Source organism: Vespula vulgaris, chromosome 19 (genome assembly GCF_905475345.1).
Source record: "Vespula vulgaris chromosome 19, iyVesVulg1.1, whole genome shotgun sequence".
Taxonomy (NCBI): Eukaryota; Metazoa; Arthropoda; class Insecta; order Hymenoptera; family Vespidae; genus Vespula; species Vespula vulgaris.
The window spans coordinates 3,392,929-3,418,137 of NC_066604.1; the positions used below are offsets into that span (position 1 = coordinate 3,392,929).

The 25,209-nt window shown below is 38.2% G+C and overlaps 5 protein-coding genes across 23 annotated transcripts in view; 3 read left to right on the top strand and 2 right to left on the bottom strand.

The window, feature by feature from the left end:
* LOC127070924 (dopamine receptor 2-like) overlaps nt 1-17,427 on the bottom strand; it is a 48,684-nt gene extending 31,257 nt beyond the window's left edge. For 4 of the 18 annotated variants that reach the window (XR_007784742.1, XR_007784744.1, XR_007784743.1 and 1 more), the window contains exon 1: nt 15,248-17,401. Coding sequence is in view for 8 of the 18 variants with exons in the window: in XM_051009523.1 (XP_050865480.1) it covers nt 825-2,104 (1,280 nt within the window). In the remaining 10 variants the exon portion in view is untranslated. Of the gene's footprint in view, nt 1-824; nt 2,574-15,247 lie in introns of all 18 variants that reach the window. The other 14 variants (XR_007784741.1, XR_007784740.1, XM_051009523.1 and 11 more) reach the window with 13 other exon arrangements.
* On the top strand, nt 2,571-4,657 carry LOC127070926 (hemolymph lipopolysaccharide-binding protein-like). The gene is made up of 2 exons (XM_051009529.1): nt 2,571-3,992; nt 4,125-4,657. The coding sequence occupies exons 1-2, from the start codon at nt 3,621-3,623 to the stop codon at nt 4,407-4,409; spliced, it is 657 nt and encodes a 218-aa protein (XP_050865486.1). The 5' UTR covers nt 2,571-3,620; the 3' UTR covers nt 4,410-4,657.
* Nucleotides 17,428-17,798: 371 nt separating the features above from the next.
* LOC127070930 (uncharacterized) lies at nt 17,799-19,231 on the top strand. The gene is made up of 4 exons (XM_051009533.1): nt 17,799-18,006; nt 18,096-18,149; nt 18,251-18,301; nt 19,038-19,231. The coding sequence occupies exons 1-4, from the start codon at nt 17,990-17,992 to the stop codon at nt 19,150-19,152; spliced, it is 237 nt and encodes a 78-aa protein (XP_050865490.1). The 5' UTR covers nt 17,799-17,989; the 3' UTR covers nt 19,153-19,231.
* A 122-nt stretch (nt 19,232-19,353) lies between these two features.
* Nucleotides 19,354-20,998, top strand: LOC127070927 (uncharacterized). Of its 2 annotated transcripts, XM_051009530.1 has the most exons (4): nt 19,354-19,528; nt 19,592-19,660; nt 19,883-20,103; nt 20,263-20,998. In XM_051009530.1, exons 1-4 carry the CDS (start codon nt 19,512-19,514, stop codon nt 20,409-20,411), a joined length of 456 nt encoding a protein of 151 aa, XP_050865487.1. In that variant the 5' UTR covers nt 19,354-19,511; the 3' UTR covers nt 20,412-20,998. The 2 variants fall into 2 exon arrangements, with proteins under 2 accessions (XP_050865487.1, XP_050865488.1); XM_051009531.1 differs by lacking the exon at nt 19,592-19,660.
* A 1,487-nt stretch (nt 20,999-22,485) lies between these two features.
* On the bottom strand, nt 22,486-24,728 carry LOC127070928 (general odorant-binding protein 56d-like). Its single transcript, XM_051009532.1, has 5 exons — nt 24,602-24,728; nt 23,493-23,550; nt 23,083-23,280; nt 22,895-22,959; nt 22,486-22,823 (listed from the first exon to the last, which is right to left on the bottom strand). The coding sequence occupies exons 1-5, from the start codon at nt 24,653-24,655 to the stop codon at nt 22,797-22,799; spliced, it is 402 nt and encodes a 133-aa protein (XP_050865489.1). The 5' UTR covers nt 24,656-24,728; the 3' UTR covers nt 22,486-22,796.
* Between the last annotated feature and the right edge of the window lie 481 nt (nt 24,729-25,209).

The following is a 25,209-nucleotide window of genomic DNA, read 5'->3' on the forward strand; positions in this document are numbered from 1 at the left end:
AAGCTTGTCGCTTTATTTACTGGAAGAAAATTAATCGGCAGATTGTACGTACAAGCACAGGCTAAAATTACAACGTTTCTCTTAGAGAGTGAAGGTTTAATAGAACCCTTGAGGGACTTGCGTATCACGACACCCTCGTAATTAATAAGTATCTACATTCTAATCGCGTACACTTTATCCACTTGAAAGCATTGTCGCGTGTTACATTATACATATAACATTAATAATGAGAAACTGAAAATTAAGTTGGAATGCAAAGACGAATTTGGAAGGAAACGTGTGTCGTCGAAATGTTCGTCGAAAGTTAGTTCGGTTCTTTCGCGAAAATTCGAGAGGAAGTTTATCAAGAAGTATTTCAGGTCTATGAATCTTTAGGTAGATAATTTTCTTTTGGACAATTTTCAGCTTCATTAACTCGCCTGGTCCTCGAAATTGTACGCATGGAATTGCAACGAATAGTCAAGAAGTTTGTTATTGTTCGAGGTGTCGGAATAACGGCAGGTATCAAAGTTAGTGACAAAAGGAGTCGTAGGGATAACACGTATAATTGATAGAGTTTCCAAAGTCGTATCTGAATCATTCAAGGGTAATCTCTTAAAAGATAAAATTAAGTCGTAAAACGTAACTCGCTGCTACGGGGCTCCCGAAGTCTATGCGAATAAGGAGAAGGAAAAAACGATTATGCGAGGGTCGCGCAGCTTTCAAAGAAATAATCTTGAAAAGGACAACGCCGGGAGCGTAATAAGGTCTTGGCAAGGCGAGTTTAGAAAGAACGATGATTCGAAGAAAGGGAAGGGATTCGCCGCGAGCATCGAACGACTTACCTCCGAAAATCCCTGCTCCAGCAAGCGTATATAACTGGGTTCATGCCGCTGTTGATCCAACCGAGCCACGTGACGGCAGCAGAAACAATCTCCTCTTGCCAGATACACCTGGCGCAGAAACCCGACCATAGATTCACCACGAAGAAGGGTAACCAGCAAACGATAAAGACTCCCATGACGATGCCAAGAGTCTTCGCGGCTTTCTTTTCCTTCGCAAATTTAGCGAGTTTGCGTGACAAGGAAAAGTTTTTGCCGAGATGTTGCTTGTTGTTGATCCTCGTGGAAGGTACTCTGGTTAATCCATTATTGTGAAGAGCCGTAAGAGGTTCCTCGAGATCTTGTAGATCTTCCGGCGTGCTCGAAGCCGTACGAAAGAGATGCCTCGGATCCACGTTCGTACTTGCTCCGCCAGTGCTAACACCACCACCGCCGCCGCCGCTGCCACCGCCGCCACCACTACCACCACCACCACCACCACCACCACCACGATGTATCCTAAGAGTAAGTTCCAGCTCGCCGGAGGCCATCATCACTTGTTTCGTCCCCAACTTGAGACTCCTCGTTTGTATCACCGCGGCTCGATAGATCCTATAATAGGTGAAGACCATAACGAAGAGCGGTAAATAAAAGCTAATCGTCGAGGAGAATATCAAGTAACCGAGATGTTCGGTGAAGGGACACTTGTCCTCCGGTACTTCCTCCGTTCTGACTGCTCTCCACCAAGCTATAGCTGGGAAAGATATCGCGCTTGAACAAATCCAAACGATCGCGATCAATATCGCCGCGCGTTTTCTACTCATCCTCATTGGATAGGTAAACGGATCGGTGATGGCCCAGTAACGATCCAAACTGATCACGCAGAGGTTCAAGATCGAGGCCGTCGAGAAGAGTACGTCGAGAGAACGCCAAACGTCGCACCAGTCGGTCGTGAAAAGCCATCGATTCTCGAGAACTTCGTAAATCGCGCTGAACGGCATGACGACCAGGCCTACGAGGCAATCGGCAAAGGCCAACGACGTAACGAAATAATTGGTCGCCGTGTGAAGGTATCTTTCTCTGATGACAGCAAGGATTACGAGGCTGTTACCGAAAACTGTCGCCACGGAGAAGAGAAAGAGAACCACCGCGAGTCCAGCACGATCGCTTGCTAATTCCCAGAAATCTTCGTAGCTGCGATTGCCACGACTAGCGTTGTAAAAACTTCTATTGAGTTCGCCGCTAGGTTCCCTAGCTTCTGCCTCTTCTTCCCACTCGAGCAGATAAATCTCGCTCTCGTTCATCTTTCGGTTCCTCCACGGCTTCCTCCTGATTCTCCTCCAGATCCGTCAGCCTTCGTCGAGCGTCTCGGCTACGAGCGTCAGGTCGTCGGGATCGCCGTCCTTACTTTCTTCCCTCTTCTTGTCGATCTCGTCGTCCGCTTTCTCATCTTTGACGAGATATGCTTAGAATCCTTTCCACTTCCTTTATCTTCCTAGTAAGATCGAGAACGAACGCTCGACGATAACCTGCCGATTAACTTTTGGACTAAGGATCAAAGCAATCGTTATTTGCTCTACGAGAGTGTGTTCCATCGATGCCTCTCTCTCTTTCTCTCTCTTTCCCTTTTTCCCTCTCTCTCTCTCTCTCTCTCTCTCTCTCTCTCTCTTTCCGTCTCCCTCTCTCTCTCTCTTTCTCTCTCTCTCTCTCTCTCTCTCTCTATTTCTCTCTCTCTATTTCTCTCTCTATTTCTCTCTCTCTCTCTCTCTCGGTCTGCAACAAGCGATAACACCGCTGTTAGTCTTGATATCCGACAACAATCGACTACATTTATGTCTCGACGAACTCTCCTTATATTTGAAAATTATATTACTTAATTCGAATATTTAAATAAATTGTTCGACCAAATCGTGATATATACGTGTATACAGACACGCACACACACACACACATTTGGGTAAAATATATCAATTGGTCAAGGATAGGGACAGCTTGCATATATTCGATAGTAGAAGGCGTTTCGACAAAGTTCCGAGGGCGTAAGGGATTTCATGAAGAGAAGAGACGAAACAAGCCGATCCATTCCGAGTCCAGCCTCGAGGATCGAACACTGGGCTGACCGAACGGGCTCTCATCCGTGACCCAGGCGAATGTTTACCGGTACTTGATCAAAGCAGATTCGACCCCGAAGCCATGTATCCTCGCGCAACCTGACGATGCCGATGGTTAGGTGCTTCCCAAGCATCGAGTGTTATCTATATTCCCTCACATGTCCCTACAAACACCCTTTTCCTAAACGATTATAAACGCAACGAGTCTAGAAAATCATTTTGAGCACCACTGACAAAACTACTTCACATCCGAAAAAAAAAATAGAAAAACAGTTATCGTCGTTTTCGATAAATATATTTTTTATTTACTTAATTTTTCGTTATTTTACACTCTTTTATATTTATAATAAAATCGAAATTAATTAAAGAAAGAAATAGGGGAGGGGGGGAGAGAGAGAGACAGCTGTGGGAAACGTATCGGTCGATCCGCATCTTTTCAACATCGGTAGGCCATTCCCATCAATGTGTTGGATTCCTTTCACAAGGTCAAAGAAGGCTCGTTAAAGTCTTATCGAAGAACTCGTTAAACCAACACAAAATCATTTGGCCTCTTCTCATAAGGTCGAGAAAAATATAGAGAACTTTAGTTGCTCCGTTGCCTCGGACCGATGAGCATGCTACTTTGGATTTAAAACGGAGACGATCGAAGAAAGTTGCATTCTCGAAAATTTAGAAATTAGCACTAGATCTAGAAAAGCGTTCAAGGACAATGTCGGGATTATTACTTTTCACGTACATCAGTTTCTTTATCATTTTCGTAGTACGGTCGAGTCCATTGAAAAGGGACGTTTCGGAAAGCGCGGCTTTATCGTCGTTAAACGAATTGTGTTGTCCATTCTTGAGAAACAAAACATCCTCGACAGAAATGAAGGACAACCCGATCTATTTTCCGCTATCTCACGGTACGACTTGGAAATGTAATTTTGTTGGGAATAAACATAGGCGAGACGATTATCATCATTCTCCTGGAATTGGCTCGCACAAATTACACACGAGAGGGAAGACTTGGAACGAGGCGAGAAAAATCTGCATCGAGGAGGGCGGTCACTTGGCTGTTATCAATTCCATTGCTGAAGCTAATGTTAGTATGCAAGATTAATTAACTTTTTTATTATCGTTTTTACACGAGTCGAAGGTCGTGTAAAATTGGAAAATGTGAGGGAAGAAAGATCTTTGGTTATCCTTCCTTCGTTCATTCGTGTCTCGATTGCAGGTACTTTCGAATTTATTTAACCAAAGCGGTTCTCTCACGGATGCAACTTATAGCAATCAAATGTATTTGGGAATTCACGATATCTTCGTCGAAGGTGACTGGGTGACCATACACGATGAATCCTTGATAAAAAGTGGCTACAGTGCCTGGACCGACAAATGGGGAGGTCAACCTGACAATGCAGGTTCCATACAAAATTGCGGAACCATGTTAGAGGATGGTACACTCGATGACGTGGCCTGCGACATTCCCGTTGCTTTTTTCTGCGAAATTCCTGACGTATGATCGATATCTTGTATTAATCAAGAATTAGATAAATTAATCCGCCCGCTGATCTTGTTCTCTCCTTGAATATTATGTTTACATTTGTGAAAAGTTAATATATATACATATATATATCTGATCATCTGATGAATGAGAATTTCATTTCTATTTCTACCCGAAAGGCGACTTAATTCCGTACGTCGAATTGAAGAAAAAATTTCAACTTGCGATGCGATATCGATTGAATTTCTCTGTCAACTACCAGGATACTTTGGCAATACCTACAAATTTTATTTCCTGAATCCGGGGACGGTTGGTACTTTAGAAAATTATTCGAGAAATAGCTATATATTTCTTTATCTCCTTTGAATTTCGCATGAATTTGAAAAGCATTTGAAAAGCTTTGTCTATAGTATCGCGAGCTTTCGCGAGCTTCGATCACGAAACGTATTGAAATTCGTATCAATTTCCCTCGACTCTCCGATTATTCGATTCCATTGTCGAAACGTTTCTTGGATTGTAGCACGTTGTAAGGAATAGTGCACCTTAAACACTGTATTTGAAAAGGAGGATTTCTTATCTTCCTTATAGGGAAAAGCGATTGAAACGAGTTATATCGGTAATATTGTTACAAAAGAACGAACTGTTACATGTAGCTAAGGAATATTACGAAACTTTTTGTTTCGCGTATCGATATAACACGATCATATAATCCTACACGTAGTCCTTAAATCTGTTTTTCCTTAAATCTTCTTTTTTGTCGTCGATAGATTTTCCAAAATGGTTTCCCCGTTTTTTTTTTTTTTATTTTTCTCACGAGGGTTAAAGAATAATTTATAATAACTACCGGCGAATACAAACGAGTTCCAAAACCTTTACGAATTGCGGTTGAAGGAGATAGTAGCCGGTCGGAAATCGTTTGGAAGTCAGCCAATTCTCCTCTCTAGCAATTATTTCACACCGTTTCTGTGGAATTCGCGGAAGGACGACTTGGCCGTCGTACTTCTACACCGTTTCCTGAATTATTCTTCTTTCGTACTCTTTCATTCGTAATTTTTCTCTTATATTTCATTGGACTTTTCCTTACCACCTTCCGCAACTTCCCTTCATCCACCCTCGGCACCTTTCGTAACCTCTGTATATTGGCTATATCTTAGAATTGGAAGATGGAACATCCGAGCCTCGTTGTACTCTCGATTGTTAAACAAGTGTGCATTGTAAATGGCCAATGATCTCGAATCGAGCTCGCAACGAAACGACAGAAAGAACAACGTCGAGTTTTATCGTATAGCTATGGCGAAAAACACTCGGGATAAAAATAGTTGTCGAGTTAACGCTGTAATCGATATCTACTTTGTGTGCCACTTTTCTCGTTCTAGTCGTTAGGCACTTGGTCGAATGCGAAAGAAAATTCGCTGGGTTAGGCGAAATAACAGGTGTAAATTTGGTCGGAAAAGAAAAACGAGAATAATTGTTGGACGTGTAGAAGCAATGGTAATCGAGCGACTACCTTAAAATAGAGAGGGAAATAGAGAAACGGTATTGCATCACGCTCTATTTCAAAAGTTATTACTCGAGCTGTAATTTCGTTATAATGGCAACTTCTCTATTTTATTCTCGACGACACGATTTTATCCCGTTTCGTGTTTTGTTAGGAATATCGCGTGAAAACGCGAACACCGTTTAACCCTTTGACTGCAAAAGGATGACCTCGAACGCGCGAACACCGAGTTTTATTTATAGTCGTTAGCGTGGCTTTGGAAGCAAGGACGACAACAGTTATTTGCGAGACCGATCTTCATTAACGGCATCGTCATAATCGTCATCGTCGGCGACCCTTCGACCCCTCTTGTTATCTCCTTCTTCGCGCGCACATCCGTTTGACCAATATGCTCATCATTGAACTTGCATCCCTGCGACTCGCGATCGATAGCGAAGATGAAGAGAAAAGACCTAAGTTGATCTTTCGATTTGTTAATTGGGAAGGACGAGTGGTAGAATTCTCTTTTTCCTTTCGTTTCGTTTTCTTCTTTTCTCTTTTTCTTTTCGTTTCCTTTCATCCATGCCAGTAATTTTTCGACTCGATTCTCGATAATTTTCGAATTCTCAAAATGGCCGCGTTCGTTCAATTTTTTTTTTTTTTTTAAACTGCCTGTATTCGTATTAACTCGACTAGATTTCAAAAGCCAACAGGACAAAAAAATGCCAATAAATAAGTGGGAATAAAACGACGAATCCAGTCTTTGAACTTTCGTCCCCATTTCTCTGGAGACTATCCTTGAAACTTTGAAGAGAAGGAGCCAACCCCGCAAAATATCCTCCGAATCAGAAATCGAACCCTTGAGATTTCAAAGAGTTTCGGACACGTCAAGGGCACGCAAGGAGGCCTGTCGATTTATTTTCTTCTTTCTCTTTTTCTTTTTCTTTCATTTCAGTCATGCATACGTGACACGAACGAATCGGACAAAAATGTACAGCACTATCGCGAATACTCGATGATAAATTCAAAGCGTTTTCATGAACAACTCATATTTCGATCTCCGTGAAATTCGCGTGACACGTACGTATGTAGCCTTAATCCTGCAGTATTCGCATAAATTATTATTTCTATTTACGAGCATTCTAGCTTTCGAATTTCGTACTTGGAATCGTTCCATCCACTCGTGTCGTTTTGACGTTAGCACCGATATATATTCGTCCTCTATCTCTCCCATTCTCTTCCTCTTTCTTTCGAACAAAAATGGAAAAGCTTTTGTGAAATTGTTCGTGCAAACTATCGTCTTCTACTTTTTGGATAGCAGCGTCCTGCATCGGACCGAGAGACGACTACACGTTATCGGATATTTTCTCTTTCTAGAATAATTTTTACGTTTCCAGCGGACGACGGTGCTTTTGTTTTCGCTCGATCGCCGTCTCACTAAAAATAAAAGAAAGATCCTCTCGCGAAAGCCATGAACGTAAAAAGGAGGCAACAGCCACCCAAAGGAATACCTAGAGGAAAGTTGCCAATTATGGGCAAGTATTTCAGTTTGAGGATACGCCTATTTACATATAAAAATAGTGCTGTCTACGATCAGCAACGAATTCATGCTATAAAAGTTTTCCGCGAGTCACTCTATAAAACACCGTCGATATTTGCCAATCTCGTGGACACATCATACGTTCGTACGTTCTTCTTTAAATATAAAACTAAAAGAAACGATTTGTTGGAATTTGTGTTAAGTTTAATACATCAATTGCATGATTTGCTCGGAATAAGAAATTCAATGAATCTTGATCCCGAACGAATGATCTTTCTGGTAACCCAATTTGGATGAATGTTACGTTTTTGAAGTCACTTTCTCGACATACAGTGCACATAATTTTGATTTTCACAGCATATGAAGTAATTAAGAATACGATAAACTTTCCAGTGTAACCTGAATACATAAAAATTGTGGCGATGTTCGTGTAATACTCGTTCGTATAACAAGGATGTAAATTTTAACGAAGCAAAAATTGGACAAAATGAAAATAAATGAAACTGAATTAAAAGCTACGGTTTATAAAAGATACTTTAATGAATAAAATGGTAAAGTGTTTGATATGCGTCTCTGTGTAATACGAATAAAAAATTATATCAATATTTTACAGCCTCGTAATCAATATTTATTTGATATTTTTTATAACGAACCTTTACGTCTTTCCAAATGCATATGATCTAGCATAGATGCAATAATAGGTACATATATACTAATTAAGTGCATATATCTATACCTTTATGATCTATATTATTCGTATAGCACGGAACGTGTAACCCACAATAAACTAGTTTTCCCTACATTCGTTACTAATTCTTATCGTTTATTTCTTGTTTGTTAGTTCCGTCAAACTTATCCAGCTACAAGTTCGACGACGTACATCCAAGTACACTTGCTTATAATAGAAAGAAAAAGATTTCCATGCAAAGAGGCAATGTACTTTGCGAATAAAACGCGATATAATACCGATCTAGAGCTTCCTCTTCTCTCTCTCTCTCTCTCTCTCCCCCTTCTCATGACTTTTTGAGGAATAAACAAATGCGAGAGGGATGCGTTATCGGTTCGTAGAAAAGTATTCCCGTGAAGGACAAATCCCCTTGAAGATCGCGTAATCCGCTTATCGCGTCCCTCGGCGGCCACCCTTTTCGGATGTGACAGTGGATCGCAACGTTTGGATTATGCCGAGACTGAGGGACGGAACTAACTAGGACGAGAAAGGAATGGTAGAAAAGCATTACCAAAAGAGCCTGAAACCATGGAAAAGTGAAACAAACCGAGGGGTCAAAGTTCTTATTCGCTGGAGCGTATAATGACTTTTCTGACGGATGCTACGGAATGTCGCTTTCCGAGCTTTCGTTTCTTCTTTTCAACGAAACGAATTTCGCTCGATACGCTTTCCGTTCGGATGCACGAAAGATCAGAAACGAATAGGTACGTGTCTCGAAGATTTCGTAGAGAAGAAACGTTTTAATATTTTCCAACCACCTTCAAATCTCGTGTAATTGCTCAAAAGACAATTATTTCGAATTATTTTACAACCGAAAGGCGTGATCCGAAGCAATATATTTTGATTGTATTCACCCTATCCCCTTAGATGAGAATATAGATCGATACGTAGAGTAATATTCGATACCTGATTGTCCAACCCGATCGTTCTTGTTCAAGGTCGAGCAATTAATTTTCTTTCGAGACGACAAACGAGTCGATTGATTCACTTATTTTGGTCGAATCTCGACGAATGGCACATCTAATCGAATCTACCGAAGGAACAAGTCATCGATGATTTCATTGAATCGTCGAACTTGATTTCACTATTCTCTTCCCGTCTGCTATGTATATGAATATTAAAAGAAAAAGAAAAAAACAAACAAACAAGCAAGCAAACAAAAAATAGTCAATTACACGAGAACATATCCGTCATGTATCGATCGCGAAACTGTTCGTAGCCCGAAGCGACGGTTGACCGACGTATCGAGGAGGTCGATTACCGAATGGACAAATTGAAAGATTGAGCCTGATTGGTGTCGGGTATCGCGCAAACGGCGGAAGTCGTCTCGCGTTAACGTCCACCCGTTTTGTAGTCGTTCGAGACTCCCGTAAAAATGGCTTTTCTCTTACGAACGCTTCTCGCTCGTCTTTTCTTCTCATCGTTGATTATATCGATCGACGAGTCGTTTTGACGCGTGAAAGAAACGAAAGAGGGAACACCTTTTATATATATACATATATATTTAATATACGTATCTATATAACGCATATAGCTAGGTATATACCGTACATGAAAGAATTGGCAAAGTTATAAAACCGTCGTTTGTATTCTTCGAACGAAACTCTGTTCGTGCCTCCAACTATGATTTTATCTACGAAGAAGTAGAAGCGCAAGAAAAATAAAATAGTAGGTAACGACTGCGAACTGATTAGGCGTGATGGATATTAAACGGGGTTACCGCTCAACCAACTGGCACTCTATATTCACGAATCTATAAGAGATTGCTTTCAACTCCCGCACACGCAAACTAATTGTTCGAACGTTGACCTTCCGTAGCTCGAGCCGATTTCAGATACATTTCTTGCGAAATTGCTTTTTTTATAACCATCGGTACACTCGAGTAATTTGATCAAACTTGAATTTTTACTTGAAGTAGCCCGGTACTTGGCTCTGAAATAAAGTATCGAGTGGAGAGAGGTACGGAGGAATCATGCCAAAGGGGAAAGACAGAGAGAGAGAGAGAGAGAGTCGAGTCGATTTGACAGTCAAAGGGATTTTCCGAGCCGTTGGATTTTATCGATACAATTATTTCATAGATAACAGGGAAGAAGTCGATACGATCCGTTCCCAAATTTTTTTGCTACGACTACGACTCCGAGAAACGTCAAAAATCGACGTTCAATTTTTGAACAGAAAAAAATACTAGCTTGAGACACGTTATTCCTTTTCCATAATCCATTTATACCGTTTTGGTTCGACACATTTTCAACTTTTTTCTTTAAACTATCATTGCGCGTCGATCGACGTACCGGAGGGAGCGTCAATTACGGTGTCATATACTGAAAGAATTATTTGCAATATTTTTAGTGACGTACTTTCAATCGACAGGAGAAAAGTCTCTTTTCTTTGTTCTACTCGCTATCAGTTGCCTGCATTTTTAATAACTGTCGGTGCACCATGCCGCATGTTATTTGTCTTCATCGAAACTTTATCGTTTCCGCTATATTAGAACGATCGGGCGTGTTGTAAAGAAGCTTTACGGTGGACGTGATGCCAATTCCCCATAACTTCAACGCGTGACTCGTAAGAGGAGACAAAAAAAAATAAAGGAAGGAAGGAAGAAAGTACAGGATAAGTTGCTAATTATCTTCGTAACCAGAGACATGTTATATAAATTATTTATTATCGAGATACTTGCCATTGTTGATGAATAGCAAAGTAATAATAATGATAAGCAACGAGTAATAACAAAGAGATTTTTACGATAAAGTGTTTTCCACGAACGACGCTGTATACATCTTTGATACGATTGGCTCGATGATGCTGTCATCTGGCTCAACATTCTGCATAATCCAATCTCATAGAATTTCTTGTTATTCGTCATTGAGGAAACAGGATCTGAATCTTCCAGACTTATGGCCAAGAACGTTCTGTGAAATATAATCTTCGTTCTCACGTATAGTTTTATGATATCGCCTATAGATTTGTCTCAGCACATATTCGTCGTTCAACAAGCGGTAATACATGATTAAATTGTTTTTCACTTTTTCGTATTTCCCAATGATCGGTGGATTTATCATGATATTTTGAAAAAGCGGAAGGCATATCGGATAAAGATAAGTAACGACGTAACCAAATTTATTGGAGTCGCTCGCGATACCCTTCGAAAGAAATTCTCTTTCAACTTCCTCGAACCACAGTGGGACGTCGAGTGGCCTAAACGATGGGATTCGCACTGGTTTACTCTTCATCGACTTGGCCATTCTTCTAGGTATAGCTGATTTATCGCTTTTACACCACGACCGTACGTTTATTAAATTTTAATGCTGCGAGTTACTCTCTAAACGTTACGCAGAGGTTTACAAATTTTTGTGGTAAAAATCACCCTCACCATGCACGTCCGAGTATTTATTTCGGAAGATGAAACTTGAAGAAGTGTAGAAGGAGAAAAACGTAAGCGTATAATTGCCCTTCCCTTCTACGAACCTCCAATAAGAAAGTTACCCTTGTGTCGTTCCACTCCTTCTCTTTTTACGACCAATGAGCTAGAAAGGAAAGCGATAACTTACGATTTACAATAGAAACGAAAAAAAAAAAAAAGTTCAAAATAGTAAAACTTCGTCCATAGAAGAAGGGATCGTCAAACGATCATTGTTCCGACTTCGGATGAATCGTAGATCAAGATTCAGGTACAAGCAACAAGACACGAAGTACTGATGGTCGATCACTGATGGATCCTTCGATAGGAATTTCTTAAAAATTCATATGTATCGTGCGTATTCCTATACGAGCACAACGAGCGGTCGTAAAAATGTTAATAAAAAGAAAAAGAAAAAAATTCAAAGATCGATGCAGTTCGAGCGTAAGTAAGCGCGGAATGACGCGACATTTCAAATACGAGGAAACGTCGATATCCGAACAAATCAAGCAAGGTAAATGGGATTGGGCGGTAATCTCGAAGAGACGTTCCTTGTGCCACGAATAAGGATGTAAATCGTCCCTGACACTCGACTTTTTCCTTCTTCGTTCCAGCCCTTCGTTTCCCGTTCCTTCCACGACTCCCTCGAAAATCGATCTTCATTGCGTTCAAATTCTGTTCGCAAAGCGGGAAATCGCTTTCTTCGTTCATTTAGATTGATATTTCGGTAGATCGTCATGAACGCTCTTCGTTTCGATTTGCTGATACATTTTTAAGGCGCGAAGAATTTAGAGGAGAGTTGCCAAACGTGTCTGCAGAATCGAACGTAAATTTTTTTTCTTGATGTATGAATATGTAATAAGGAATGCATGGCGTGTTATAGGTCTGGCATATAGGTCTGGTATAATTACGATCCTTTACAGAAATATTTAGTAACAAAAAGATTCCTATTCGATGTACGCTGTTTCTGTTTATACGCAAGGTATTATTATAGAATTAAAATCCTTTTCTATGAATAATCCCTTACAGGGTAAATAGTCCCGTACAATTGATAACGAGAGTGTAAAACACGTTATTCGGTGTTTTATTTTATCTTCATTGATTCACTTTCACTTATTTACTACTTTGAGCGGAAAGATACGATTTAGCCGAATGATTGTTCAGCCCAAATACATTCTATGATTCACGTTCTGTTTTTCCCGGATAATCGAAGATAAACAAAAATTTCTCTCTTTCGCAAATTTGAATGCTTTACAAAAAACAAAGAAATCATTCCTGACGGAATAAAAAATTGTTAAGATATTTATGCGATTGGCATAATTAATCAGCATCAAAATACAAAGCATGTAACAGTAAATATAGACGTCTTAAGTAGCAATTTACAAAATGAACTCGCATAAAAGTGAGAATATCAAATATGAAATGTGATATAAAATATTTTCATTGGTATAATTTTAGCAATTCTCTCCGTATTTCTAACCCTCTCTTTCTCGACTATGAAATATTTAAAACTTCCATCGTTTCTATTTGAAACTTTTGAAATCGGATACGGAAATATCCTCTTGCTTCGTATAAAAATTTACCTTGTGAAGAAATCGATTCGAACGAACGTAAAGAGTTCGTGAGTTTTAATAACGCTCTGACTCGCCGGGTCTACTACGGAGATTTTATTGATTTTTAAATGGCAAAGACTCTCCCTCCCTCCCCCCTTTCTCTCTCTCTCTCTCTCTCTCTCTCTCTCTCTCTCTCTCTCTCTCTCTCTCTCTCTCTCTCTCTCTCTCTAAAAATGTACTCGTAAATCTGAAACGTGCTTTATTTTTCGTGCTTTCTTCGACCCTTTTGCAAAATGTTAATTGATAATGAGATAGATATTATAATGATCTCGCGGAGAGTAAAAGATCGGAAGAAATGAAAGTTAAATCGCAATAAAATATTCATAAGGTCGAACTTTTTGCTAAAGAATAGAATTTGACAGCTTTTTCTTTTCTTTTTTTAATTCCGTCGCGGCATTATCGGATCGATCTCGTCGATTCTCTTCCTTCGTTAGATCTTAGAGAAAACGAGAGTTACTTGAGAAAAGACGAATTAACTTGCTTCGATTCAATAGAATATGACCGAGAGAGCTTATCGTACCGTTGGACGAAAGCAGCCCGCCCGCCCCTTGTTCGTTGGAGTCCTTTCGATCATCCATATAATCCGAGTCTCGATAATCCCCGGTCACCGGTGGTCTCGCTTACCCAGGCTCATCGATTCTACCTTCCCTTTTCATCGTCATAAACAGACTTTCTAGCTCCGACATACATATATACGTATATCTATGTAATAGGTATGTACCGAGGTGGACGAAAATTGGAAGAATCAAAGTCGAATGCAAATTACTAAATCATTGGGAATCTCTTCTGGGAAAACTACTAAGTAAAGTTATCCGGTGAGAATAGCAGAGCGAGTATCTACGTTAGCAGAGACATTCGGTCGAAATCCGAAAAGAAGGGAAAAGATAAGAAGAGGAAGGAAAAAGGAAGAGAAACGTACACCTACTACGCTTAAAGCTCTTTTATCCTGATTGGCGCGAGTCCCACGATATCTTACTGATCTTCTCTCTAATGGAGCCACGAAAATATACTTGGTTCTATCCTCCATTATTTCTACTTGCTCGAACGATCCTGCAGCGAGAAATCTAGAACATTCTGCTTTTCAAGGATACTCGAAAAATATCTATCTTTTTAGAATATTTTAAACCTTTGCACTATGAAGTCATCGCTGGCATGACAATACTATCTTTCCCTTATAATTCTGACTCATCTCTGACGTGACACTTTATTTGGCTAATCAAAGTAATCAATTATCGAAAAATTACTTTCAAACCATTGGCTTTCAAACTAAGCCGATAAGTAATATCGGAATTTGCAGCATTTTAATCATGAAAAATGTTCAAAAATTCGATAAAAAATTTCGATACTACTTATAACATTACGTACAGCTCTGGGAAACGTGTTTTTTTTTCTATTTTGTTTTCTTTTTTTTCCATTTTCTTTTTTTTTTGCAAATGAATTAAATGATTTCAAGGGTTTCGATCGACTTCGAAGAATGTCGAAAAGAATTCTTTTTCCTTGAGAATCGATAGACAATATTTCGAATTTTATAAATAAATTTCAAACGAATCGGAAGTCGCAGCGTTACTGGGTCAAAGTCATCGATGAAGTAGCTTATACACCTTCCTATCTATCTATCTATCTATCTATCTCTGTATGTAATATATACCTATATATGTATATATTGCGAACGCTATATCGAGAGAGACGTGTAACGGGATGGGAGCGATTTTAAAGTAAAGATTTTATTAAAAAATTATTTGCACATAAGAACCTAGTCGAACGGCTTCCACTTTGACGTTAGAACGAATCGAATGCGAAGTATTTTTTCATTTCTGAATACCAAGGGGAGCGAAGTGCGATCCGATCGTGTCTCACGCAAATCCTTCGCATATTTATTGTTACCGCGTGTAGATATAATAATTATTTATATAATACATCTTTTCGATATCTCTCGATAAGTATCAGCTCATTATTGTTGACATTAATTTGCTTCAATTAACACGAATCGTAATCGTAAGTAGCTAAAAGAAAGGAGAGATCGCGAGTAAAAAAAAAATGTAGTATGAAAAAGTATTGAGAAAAAAAAAAGGAAAAAAAAATTAGTAGTAGAAACTCACCGAAATTTGTCGGAATCGTTGCGTCGAAGGCCGAAAGTGTTGTCGACGATGACGATGTTAGAAAATTTTTCGTTGGGTTTTCGTAATTTCTAGTAGAGAGGGTCTCTTTATCAACGAGTGTACATATATGCGCGTGCGCCCAAAGGCTTAATTAGAGATGCACGATTAAACGAGAAGATAATACCGTCCAATTTAATTGCTCCGCGCCGAATAAATGTCGGACTAAGAAGCGAAGATTTTTTCTCCGTAGGAATGGACGCGAGTGCATTTTCTTATTTTTGATTATCTTAATTAACACGTAGATCTACATCTATGTGAGCGTATTTTCCCCCATGGTAACGATAATATTCAAAAGAATATGTCCGTACTTAAGGCAAAAGAAAAGGAAAATGTAAAATTAAATCTTTGATTCTCCCTGTATGCGAGAAATCTCGATAAAAACTATATAACTTCTATATAGGTATATATATAATATATATGTATATATACATATATATATATAGACAGACGGCGAACATAATATATCCGTATATATACGTATACATATATACTCGTGACTCATAAAAATACGCGAGTCGAGTCTCGAGCACTTTAAAAATTTTTTCTTCAAAAATCGCGAAGCGAACCGAACGATAATCGATCGAATTCCTAGCTCGTTCGCGTTTTCTAATTTCTTCCTCCTCCTCCTCCTCTTCCACTTTTTCTTCTTCCTTTCCTTTCTCGTTTCTTTTCGCCGTTTTTCTTTCTTCTCACACTTGCCCGATCTAAAGTCGCATCCTCTCCCTGAACAACACAGAGAAGCACGGTACACCGTCAAATCGGACACAAAAAATACTTTCGTCGTTTCGTTCTATAATTTCTTCAAGAAATTTGCAAATGCTGGATCTTTAAAGGAATACTTGGAAATTTAAATGAGTTCAGTTTCTTTTCAAGTTAAATGGATTAACATTTTTATATTGAATTATTAAAATATTCTTTCGATCGATATTATGTAAATATAATACGCACGCACACGCACACACGCACGCACACGCATACATACATGCATGCATATATATATATATACACCCATATATATATATATTTGCTAAATACGAACAGAAAACCATACGCAAGCAAAGAACGAGGAGAATATACGAGTGAATTCGAGATTTGAATCGCGGTGCCTTTCGGCCATTTTGCTGGAATTAATGAAAGAGCGACGGAAACGAAAACCATTCGAGGAAACGGATGGTAGTTGTATCGTCAAGGAATAAAAATAAAAAATTCAAAGTTCACATCGTAGCTTAGATCATCGGATGCACGTTCACGTTATGAACACGTTATAAAAAGATTTCTTAACTGCTCTTTACGAGAACTGACAAGCCCCCTTTCCAACTTGTAAAGAGGACGTCCGGACGTTTAGCCTTCCGCGAAAATATCAAGCAACTTTCTCCACGAATTGTCACCACTAGATCTAATTTCTTCTTTTTTTCTCGACGATCAAATTATTACTGAAGATCGCGGACGTGCACGCGCGCGCGCATTATCAAAGATACGAAATCTTCAAAGAGACTTTGCACTTTTATTATTAGACAAATTGCTCTTCTTTCTCAAAACCACTTTTGATTACTTGCTACTATTCCACTGATTGACTATTTCACGTGTTTCAACTTATAACTATACCTAACTCTCAACGTCGTACGAATCATATTAAACGTCAACTTTAACTGCAAGATGCATCGTATTAAATTTTATGAAAAACCGTGACAAGTATTTTTTTTTTTTTTTTTGACAGGAATGTTTCGAGCGAGACACGTTGAACGTAACGTCGCGCGTAAACACGGTCTTTCCAATCCGTTTAAATCAAGAAACACTTGAAAAGATCTTCTTATCAGTAACTCTTCTCTTTCGTGTTCTATTCGTACTTTCGTACGTGTTTCATTCGTCAAATTTTTATCAAAGACGCCATGGTATGCGATCAGCAGGAGGGGAAAAAACAAGGATTGGTTTAGAAATTTGTGAAAAAATGAAAGAGAACCGAGCACGAGACACATACACGAGACAACGCGAAAACGCGAGTTAACCCACCCCCAGGATGTTCTTCCTCGAGGGAGCCGGAATGTATTTCGCGGTTTGAGAGGACCGACTGCGGCCGCCGCGTGACTCCAAAGCTTCGTGTTTGCCTCCGATTTGCGCTTGCGTCCTCTTTCCACCTTCCTATCTCTGTAAACGCGCCCGCGCGCACCCACGCGCCAGCGCGATCCCTTTGTCCTCTTGCAAGCTTCTTCCCTTCCGTCCTTCTTATTCTTTCTTTCTTACTCTCATATCGATACTACTCGAAAAGGATTTTGAAGAGGGAAACGACAACGTTTTTTTTATCAAAATCTTCATCCATTTCTCAATGAATTTTCTAAGTTATGCATAAATAAAAAAATACTCGCGAGATACATATCCGTTTCCGTCGATTGTTTCGCCCTTCAGAATCTCGTAGTTCTTTGCGGTACGCTCGCAGTTCATATTTCGTCCATACCTGTCGCTGAAGTCACAAAAAGTTGAGAAACAACATGATTCCTTTGTTTTTAACGACGACTTCGTCGAGAAAGGTTTGCTCGTCACATTTCTTTCGGCTGACTCATCCAAATTATTCGTCAATTTTTAACACCGAAGCATCGAAACATTTCTCGATAACGAACAAACTTTTCTTAACATTCTCAGATCACAAATAATACGTCCGTTTAACAGTGAAGATATTTCGTTAATATGTGCGACCATTGCGCGTGAGTATGATTTGGATTCTTGATGTAGGTCATAAACCTTCGCTTACGAACGGATGTATTTAATCACATTTTTCCTTTACATCGTATAGAAAAGTCACCAGCCAAAAAGGATATGCTGGCCAAGTAACGTGCAAGTGCGAGCAGTAAGTATACAATTTGCTTTTCCTCGCGGTTAACTTAAATGTAAAATTGCAAATCTATCGCGAAAAATTTGAGCTAAACAAGCACAAAATTTGTTTCGCAGTGGCGAGAAGAAGGAAGAGAAGAAGGAAGAAGGTGGCTGCTGCAGCAGAAAGTACGAACTCCATCAATTTCCTTTTACGGTTCGAGAAGCGACTTAGGAAGATAAATCGAGAAAGAGAGAGAAAGAAAGTTTGCTCTTCGTACTAAATTCAACGAATGATGACCATTAGAAACATTCTTCTTTCTCAGCTTTTTAATACTTTTCTTTCTTTCTTTTTTCTTTTTATTTTTTTTTGGCTAATTTTCGTTATCCTAATATGGCCGCCGCCATTTTCAACATGTCGACTCGTAATACGCTTTGATTCTTGATATTTGATTCGAAGATGACTTTTGTGTTTTGAACGCGACGATTCAACGAGAGGAAATGCAATGGGTAAATCGATCGAATGTATGCGCAGAGAACGAAAGGTGGAAAGTGGATGCTGTGGTGCCAAATGTTGCACCAATCCCACGAAGGAACGTAGTGGTTGCTGCTGACATTTCTTGTTCGGAAGGGCCAGAAATTCCAATATAATTCTTCCGATTTTCGAGGACTGTACGAAGAGAAGCATCGAGAGTACAACGGTAATGCATGGGTGTGCGGCCATATGGGTTTATTTTTCTTTTTATATATTCTTTTCTTCTTGGAATTTGTTCTCTGTGTACATACGTACTTCGTCTATTCTGTTATTATTATTATATATGTTAATTAACTAGAGGTGAACTACTTTACGTTTCAAGTTTGTTAAGTACATACTTGTTAAATTGAAAATCATACATTTTTGGCATCGTTGATTTATCTTCTTTAGAGCGAGAGAAGTTGCCGGTGGTTGCTGTATGTCAGGCTGTTGCAAGGACAAAAACAATAAGGCCAAAGAAGTTCGAAAAGAAGGTTGCTGCGGGAAAAATAATAATAAATCATGAAGACTATGTCAATCTTAAACCATATGCGATAATTCTGTAATGCTGTTTTCGAAATAAATATAAGCGATGCTTCGGTAAATTTTCATCTGTTCATTGTTTATCCGGAAAAGTTATATGTGTATTTTATCATCTATCAGTTAGGAACGTGAATGAATCAAACTGATAACAACTGTTATGAAATTCGTCAATCGAGTAGCTAAGAACGCGATCTTCTCTTTTTTCTATCTACTTTTATTTCATCATCCTTTCGAAGTATCGAATCGATATGTATTAGAGAGGACAAGCATAACCTTTTAGCGTTGAGTTTTATAAATTTTTATTTCGGCCAAAATTAATTGGAAAATTTTCTGTTTGGCATAATGTTTAATAATTACAAGTAAGTTTCGAAAGCAGTACGCGATCTTTTCGTTACTTATTCAATTTGTCTTCTTATATCTAGAAATTCCAACGAATGTACGAAAAAATTGTCTCTAGAAAGTTTCTCGTCAAGACGAATCGGTGATGCGAGGTAAAAAATAATGAACACATACGTTTCGCCAGTTTGATCCTAATGTAGCGAAATTGCACATTCAAGTAAAAAAGAAAATTGATGAAAACTCGCGAATGATCTCTGATTAAAGAACGATAAAGAGTATTATTATAGGCTAGAAATATAAACAATATAGAAGAGAGAAAGTGGTCTCGTAATCACGATAATCTTTTCCATATCTTAGAGAATTGATTTTTACAGGGAAATCAACAGCTGTGAGGGTCCTCCTCAAATGGGATGTTGCTCCTGGAAGCAAACTTGCTGCGGCGGCGGTTGTTGCGAACCGATTTTGCCGAACTGCTGTAATAGCGAGCAAAAAAGCGCTAGGCCTCTCCAAAAAGCAATGGTTGCACCTGCTTACAGTCCTTGGGAAATGATGAATGGAACGACTCTAACATCGATCCTGGGGAATAATGAAACGGGTAATATTTCATCCAATATCGAATAATTTTGATGATCTTTTCTTTGAAGCTTTTTTCGAATCGATATTATCGTACGAGAGACGAAAGATCGAAAAAGGCGGATGATACGTAATCACGAATAATATCGAAATATATCGCAGAAAAATCTTTGATCAACAGAGGAAGTGTTGTGTTCGAATCTGCCGAGAACAACGACATGCTACGGCGGAGAATGTGGTAAAACTCCGAGCCAAAATAGAAGTACAAGGAACACGGAGGAAACAGAAACCGATTCGAATCTTACCACTATACGAGACTCCGATCGATAAAAATAAGAAACTTATTTGGTATACATATGTACATATAGTGATAATTCCTATAGAAAAATACAAAAGTAATGCAACGTGCGCGCCCGTGTGTTTAAAGTATCGAACTGATCGTTTGATCTTCGATAAAAGACAGAAATTTGAGAAGAAAATCTTTTTGACTTAAAATCTTTTGTTTAAACAGAACGGGACTATTATTTCCCGATCCATGTCGAATAATAGAATCTTTAGCCACGTTATCCTTTTATTCCAAGAATCCTAGGTAAAAGATACAAACCTTGAACCTTAACGTTCTCTACGAAATTAGAGTTGGAAATCTGGAGCGCTCCGAGTAATCCCTTTCTCTTCTATCTATTATTAACTAGGATTATCGAAAGAAAAGGGCAAGGATAAGTTTCTCTTTCTCTCCAGAAAATATTCAATTGAACTTTTCGACACGATTCAACGTTACAAATACGATGTGAATTAATGCTTGTATTTTACGATCTCACATGGGTCGAAAGATATTCGATAAATTTTTCATCCAAGAAACGAAAAACCAATCGTAATATTTTCGCCACAATAATAATAAATTTTGATCTAATAACGTTTGATACCTGTTATTCTATTTCACGTTTATAACGACAAAGATTGCTTGGTTTCCTATTCGCATGATTGTCTCGTATCTGTTTTCATGAAAATTAATGGAATCGACTGGATTACAAAAGGCTAAAGCAATCACTATCGACAGCTATATTCACCCGGAAATTGGAGAATCACTCTGTGCGATACGAAACGGAACGAGACCAACATTGCCAATAGTTTCTACATTTTATCTATATACATGGAGTATTAAGAAGAACTTAAAGTTCAGCGAATGCAATATTCATTAACCCGAGAAAAAGATACTTACAAAAACAAGAAGGAAGAAAGAAAAATGCATCTTGATCGAGAAATTAACATCGATTCTTTGATAAATATCGTATCCTTTCTCTTTGCTATCTCTTATCGTCTCCTTTGCTATCGTTTTTATCTCCTTTTACAAAGATAATCGTTAACAGTAGCGATAAAGAATCAGAGGGAATTGGAAAAGACACGGCTTTGGTCGCGTGCCGATGAAAATCGCAATTAGTTTCGAGTACGTTGGGTTGGGTATGTCGAATCGTTCGGATGTTTCGTCGAATGCAAATCGATCAGTAATTGAATCGCGCTCCAACGTACGATTCGCGATAGAGATTTATGCGGAACGGTTCTTTATCGAATATTCAAATATTCACGGGGCAAAGCTTTTTTGTTCGCGAAGCTATTGCAAAAAATAAAGTCACAGTAGTTCGTCGTTTGTAACGTCGGGCTTGCAATCACATTTATCCATTAAATGAAGTATTTTACAAATAATAATAAGTCGAATATATACACTTGACTCGTAAGTATAATATACGTTGTAATAAAGAAGTTTTTTTTAGGACTGGATGTGTTTTGAGTTTTCTAAGAAGATAGATTATATCGAAGAAAAATTATAAATCTTTCATAGAAATGCTAAGTAGTTTTAATATTAATTGAAATTATATAGTTCATTAAATAGAAATAAAAAATAAATTGATCCGTCGATCAAGAGCAATTATAAGTTTTCTGTGTCTCACATATTATCATCGAATCGTACAAATCGATTCGTTCTCATTCCAAAGTTTAAGAATCGTTTTCCATAAGGAAACGGAATACGCAATAAATCGTATTCGTTGCAGCGCTTGCGAATGTAATTTATTCGCTACTTGTTTATAGGTCGATTCGATATCATAGACAAAATATCGATAGAACGAGACATGAAACATGGCTAGTTGTCGGAATATCGGTATATATACATATGATCGTAGCTGATTTCTGGAATAATATTTAGAAGTAAAGAAAAGATAAATAGTTGGCCGTATATAGTACTAGCACTGCTATATTTACGGGAAAAAATACGTCTACTTTGGCCAATTTTTGTTTGAACAAATTAGAATGATATTTCAAAGTCGATGTATTAAACATATTGAAAAGAAATATCATAAAAAAATATTGCTTTAGCGAGCTGTAGTAAGTTCTGCCATCAATCTCTGCTCGGACAGCTAAATTCCAGTCGAACGCGGAATCTGTTAAATCAAAAATTCCTATGTCATCCTAAACTATTATATATGTATAAGCGTTGTTTCAATTGCACGTATCGATTTTTTTGAAATGTTGTTTTTCTTTTATTTTTTTTATTTTCTTTTATTTTTTTTCTTTTTTTTTTTACAAAATGCTACAAGTCTAAAAATATTTTCAAGTATCATGAACAATTTCAACGTACGTTTCAGATATAATAAAAGATGTAATACGTGAAAAGAGTTATGCCAGAGTTATCCCCGCGCATATGCGAGTTTAATAGAACCATTAGACGAAGGAAACGAAATCCAAAATCTGTAAATAAGAAGAAGGAGTATTATTTGGAGGAAGATTTAAATAGAAATCTATGCGAAGATAATAATTACCAGCGGTTGCAATTTGACGTAACATTTGGCTACTTGAAAAGCTTTGTCGCAGGGATCATCTCCGGCTGAAAGAAAAACTTCTCGTTACCTTTGTGATTCGAAGGATTTTTATTGATCTTAAAGAAGCAGTTTGCGAAGGCAAAAATCGAAAAGTAGAATCGAATGGAATCAAGAAAGAAAATACTTACAAACAGACTTGCATCGCTGGAATATCTCCCACGAGGATTCCTGCATAAATTTCGGTAAATGTTGAAGCGCCTTTTCCAAATCCGTCCACTGACCCTTGTCATTGAGGATACCATTTTTTATCATAAAGCATCTTACATAACACTTCACTCGTGGATCATCTTGCTCGAAATCGCCGGTTTTTAATTTTTTCAATGATTCTACAAAAGATAGATATCGAGTTGATTTCATTTATTTGTCATAATCGTCATTTAATATCGTATCATTTAAATTTATGATGTTACTGCACGACAATGATAAAAAGGTTGTCCAAGATGATTTTCAAACTAACACCGAGTTCCCCTTTAAAGGGTAATCGATCAATTTGACGTTGCATCAATCATTATTCCATTTGTCTTTTAAGTACCCTTACCCCATGAAACCATTGACTGCTTGCGGCATTCTCTCTTGATATCCGCTTTCATCGGAACCTGCAAAATGTATTACGATTGGTAAACTCCTTTATCTCTACGTTGCATAGGCTCGTCCCTATACGAGTCACGATGAGAAGCCACGAAAGCGAGAAAACGTGTTGTTTCGATCACGAGATCACCTACACTATGTATATCGAGTACATAGGTAGATACATAAACGTACACAGAGTATCACGTAAAATCTCATTTACAGGACTTTCTATTTTCGGAGGACATGATACGGCGAACGAACAAACTCATGGTTCTCTAGGACAATAGAACTATCGTGTACTCCAAAACGAGAGCGATGCAAGGTATTGTGCGTGTACGCGGTGCAACGTGACGGTCGTAACATTCGTCGGACGTAACGAATTTCGAGAAAGAGAACGTATCGATGAAATTAAATCTCTTGTACACATATACAATAAGTAACTTTTGGAATAGCTTTTCTTGACTAATTTTGTGTGTGTGTGTGCGTATGACGTGTAAATTCGCTTTCCATTAATTATAAGATTTTAACGGCTATAAGAAAAATTTGGAGTATAAATCAATTACAAGCGAGCTGGCGTGTAGTGGTACAAGTATCAATCGTTTTTTCAGAGCATCGACACGGAGAATGAACATTGGAGGTCAACGATGCGTCGAATCTCGAGAGACCTTTAAAAACATAGATATAGAAAAAAGAATAGAAAAACAACTGACGTCACGAGTATCGTCCGATAGAAAAAATTAGAAAGAGTAATTGTCTTTTATTTATTGCAAAAAGTATCGATAAAAAAGTCTGGAATGAAATGCACGGGTTTGACACAAATTCGATTGGATCAAAACGCAAATTAGTGTTCGAAAAAGATATAGATTTATCGAAGAATTAAAATAAGGATATTTCCGAATTATAATCATCGCCATTAAATTTGACGTTATCGTTTTTATTGTTTTTGTGTTTATTGTATCGTACGTTTACAACTTTCACTCAAACGTGTGCTTTTACGATCAACGACTCGCAATCACATTGAAAAAATTGGATTGGTAGAAAATTTACTAGACCATCGATTATCGATCAAAGACGTACCAGAAGAGCCAAGAGAATCGTGCAAACGACGAGCAATCGACCATTTATCTTCATTTTTGAACCAGAGAACCGACCTTTCTTCGAATTATCCTTCGAATTTATCCCAGAATTATCCCTTATCCCACACAAACCGTATTCCTCTTTCTCTTTTTTCTTTCTTTTCTTCTCGTTTTACCAACTGGTATATTTTCCTTCGAACTTGTACGAAACAATTCAATCGAATACTTCGAAATTTATTGCAACGCTTTAATTGCACCGTCCGTAAGTATATAGCTCATAAAAAATGCATGCATACAGAAAGTTTATAAAACTTTACATACATATTATCGCTCGGCGTAGGTATATACTCGTAAATGTTAATCGATTGACAGAGAAGTATGTCAGTCGGGTCAATCGGTTAAAATGATTTATTTTCATTTAAGAATAATCATGGTACACAAACATATATTGCAAATTTATTTCCTTTTATTTCAATTAATAATTTTTATATTCTGCGCAGTGCTTTTTTTTCTTTCTTTCTTTTTTCACAAGATTAGGTGCATGATGTACTTTTCGAGGCCTTTCTGTCATGCTTTAGTTCTTTATCTAAATTTCTGAGCACATTTTTC

Bases quoted from the DNA above. Each gene is read 5' to 3' on its own strand.
- LOC127070926 (XM_051009529.1), top strand. From the start codon at position 3,621: ATGTCGGGATTATTACTTTTCACGTACATCAGTTTCTTTATCATTTTC. The intron at 3,993-4,124 runs GTTAGTATGCAA...TCTCGATTGCAG, and splicing joins ATTCCATTGCTGAAGCTAAT to GTACTTTCGAATTTATTTAA.
- LOC127070930 (XM_051009533.1), top strand. The intron at 18,150-18,250 runs GTAAGTATACAA...TTTGTTTCGCAG, and splicing joins GTAACGTGCAAGTGCGAGCA to TGGCGAGAAGAAGGAAGAGA. The intron at 18,302-19,037 runs GTACGAACTCCA...TATCTTCTTTAG, and splicing joins GGTGGCTGCTGCAGCAGAAA to AGCGAGAGAAGTTGCCGGTG.
- LOC127070927 (XM_051009530.1), top strand. The intron at 19,661-19,882 runs GTAAAAAATAAT...TGATTTTTACAG, and splicing joins AGACGAATCGGTGATGCGAG to GGAAATCAACAGCTGTGAGG. The intron at 20,104-20,262 runs GTAATATTTCAT...TTTGATCAACAG, and splicing joins CCTGGGGAATAATGAAACGG to AGGAAGTGTTGTGTTCGAAT.
- LOC127070928 (XM_051009532.1), bottom strand. From the start codon at position 24,655: ATGAAGATAAATGGTCGATTGCTCGTCGTTTGCACGATTCTCTTGGCT. The intron at 23,551-24,601 runs GTACGTCTTTGA...TACATTTTGCAG, and splicing joins CGATTCTCTTGGCTCTTCTG to GTTCCGATGAAAGCGGATAT. The intron at 22,960-23,082 runs GTAAGTATTTTC...TTTTTCTTTCAG, and splicing joins CCAGCGATGCAAGTCTGTTT to CCGGAGATGATCCCTGCGAC.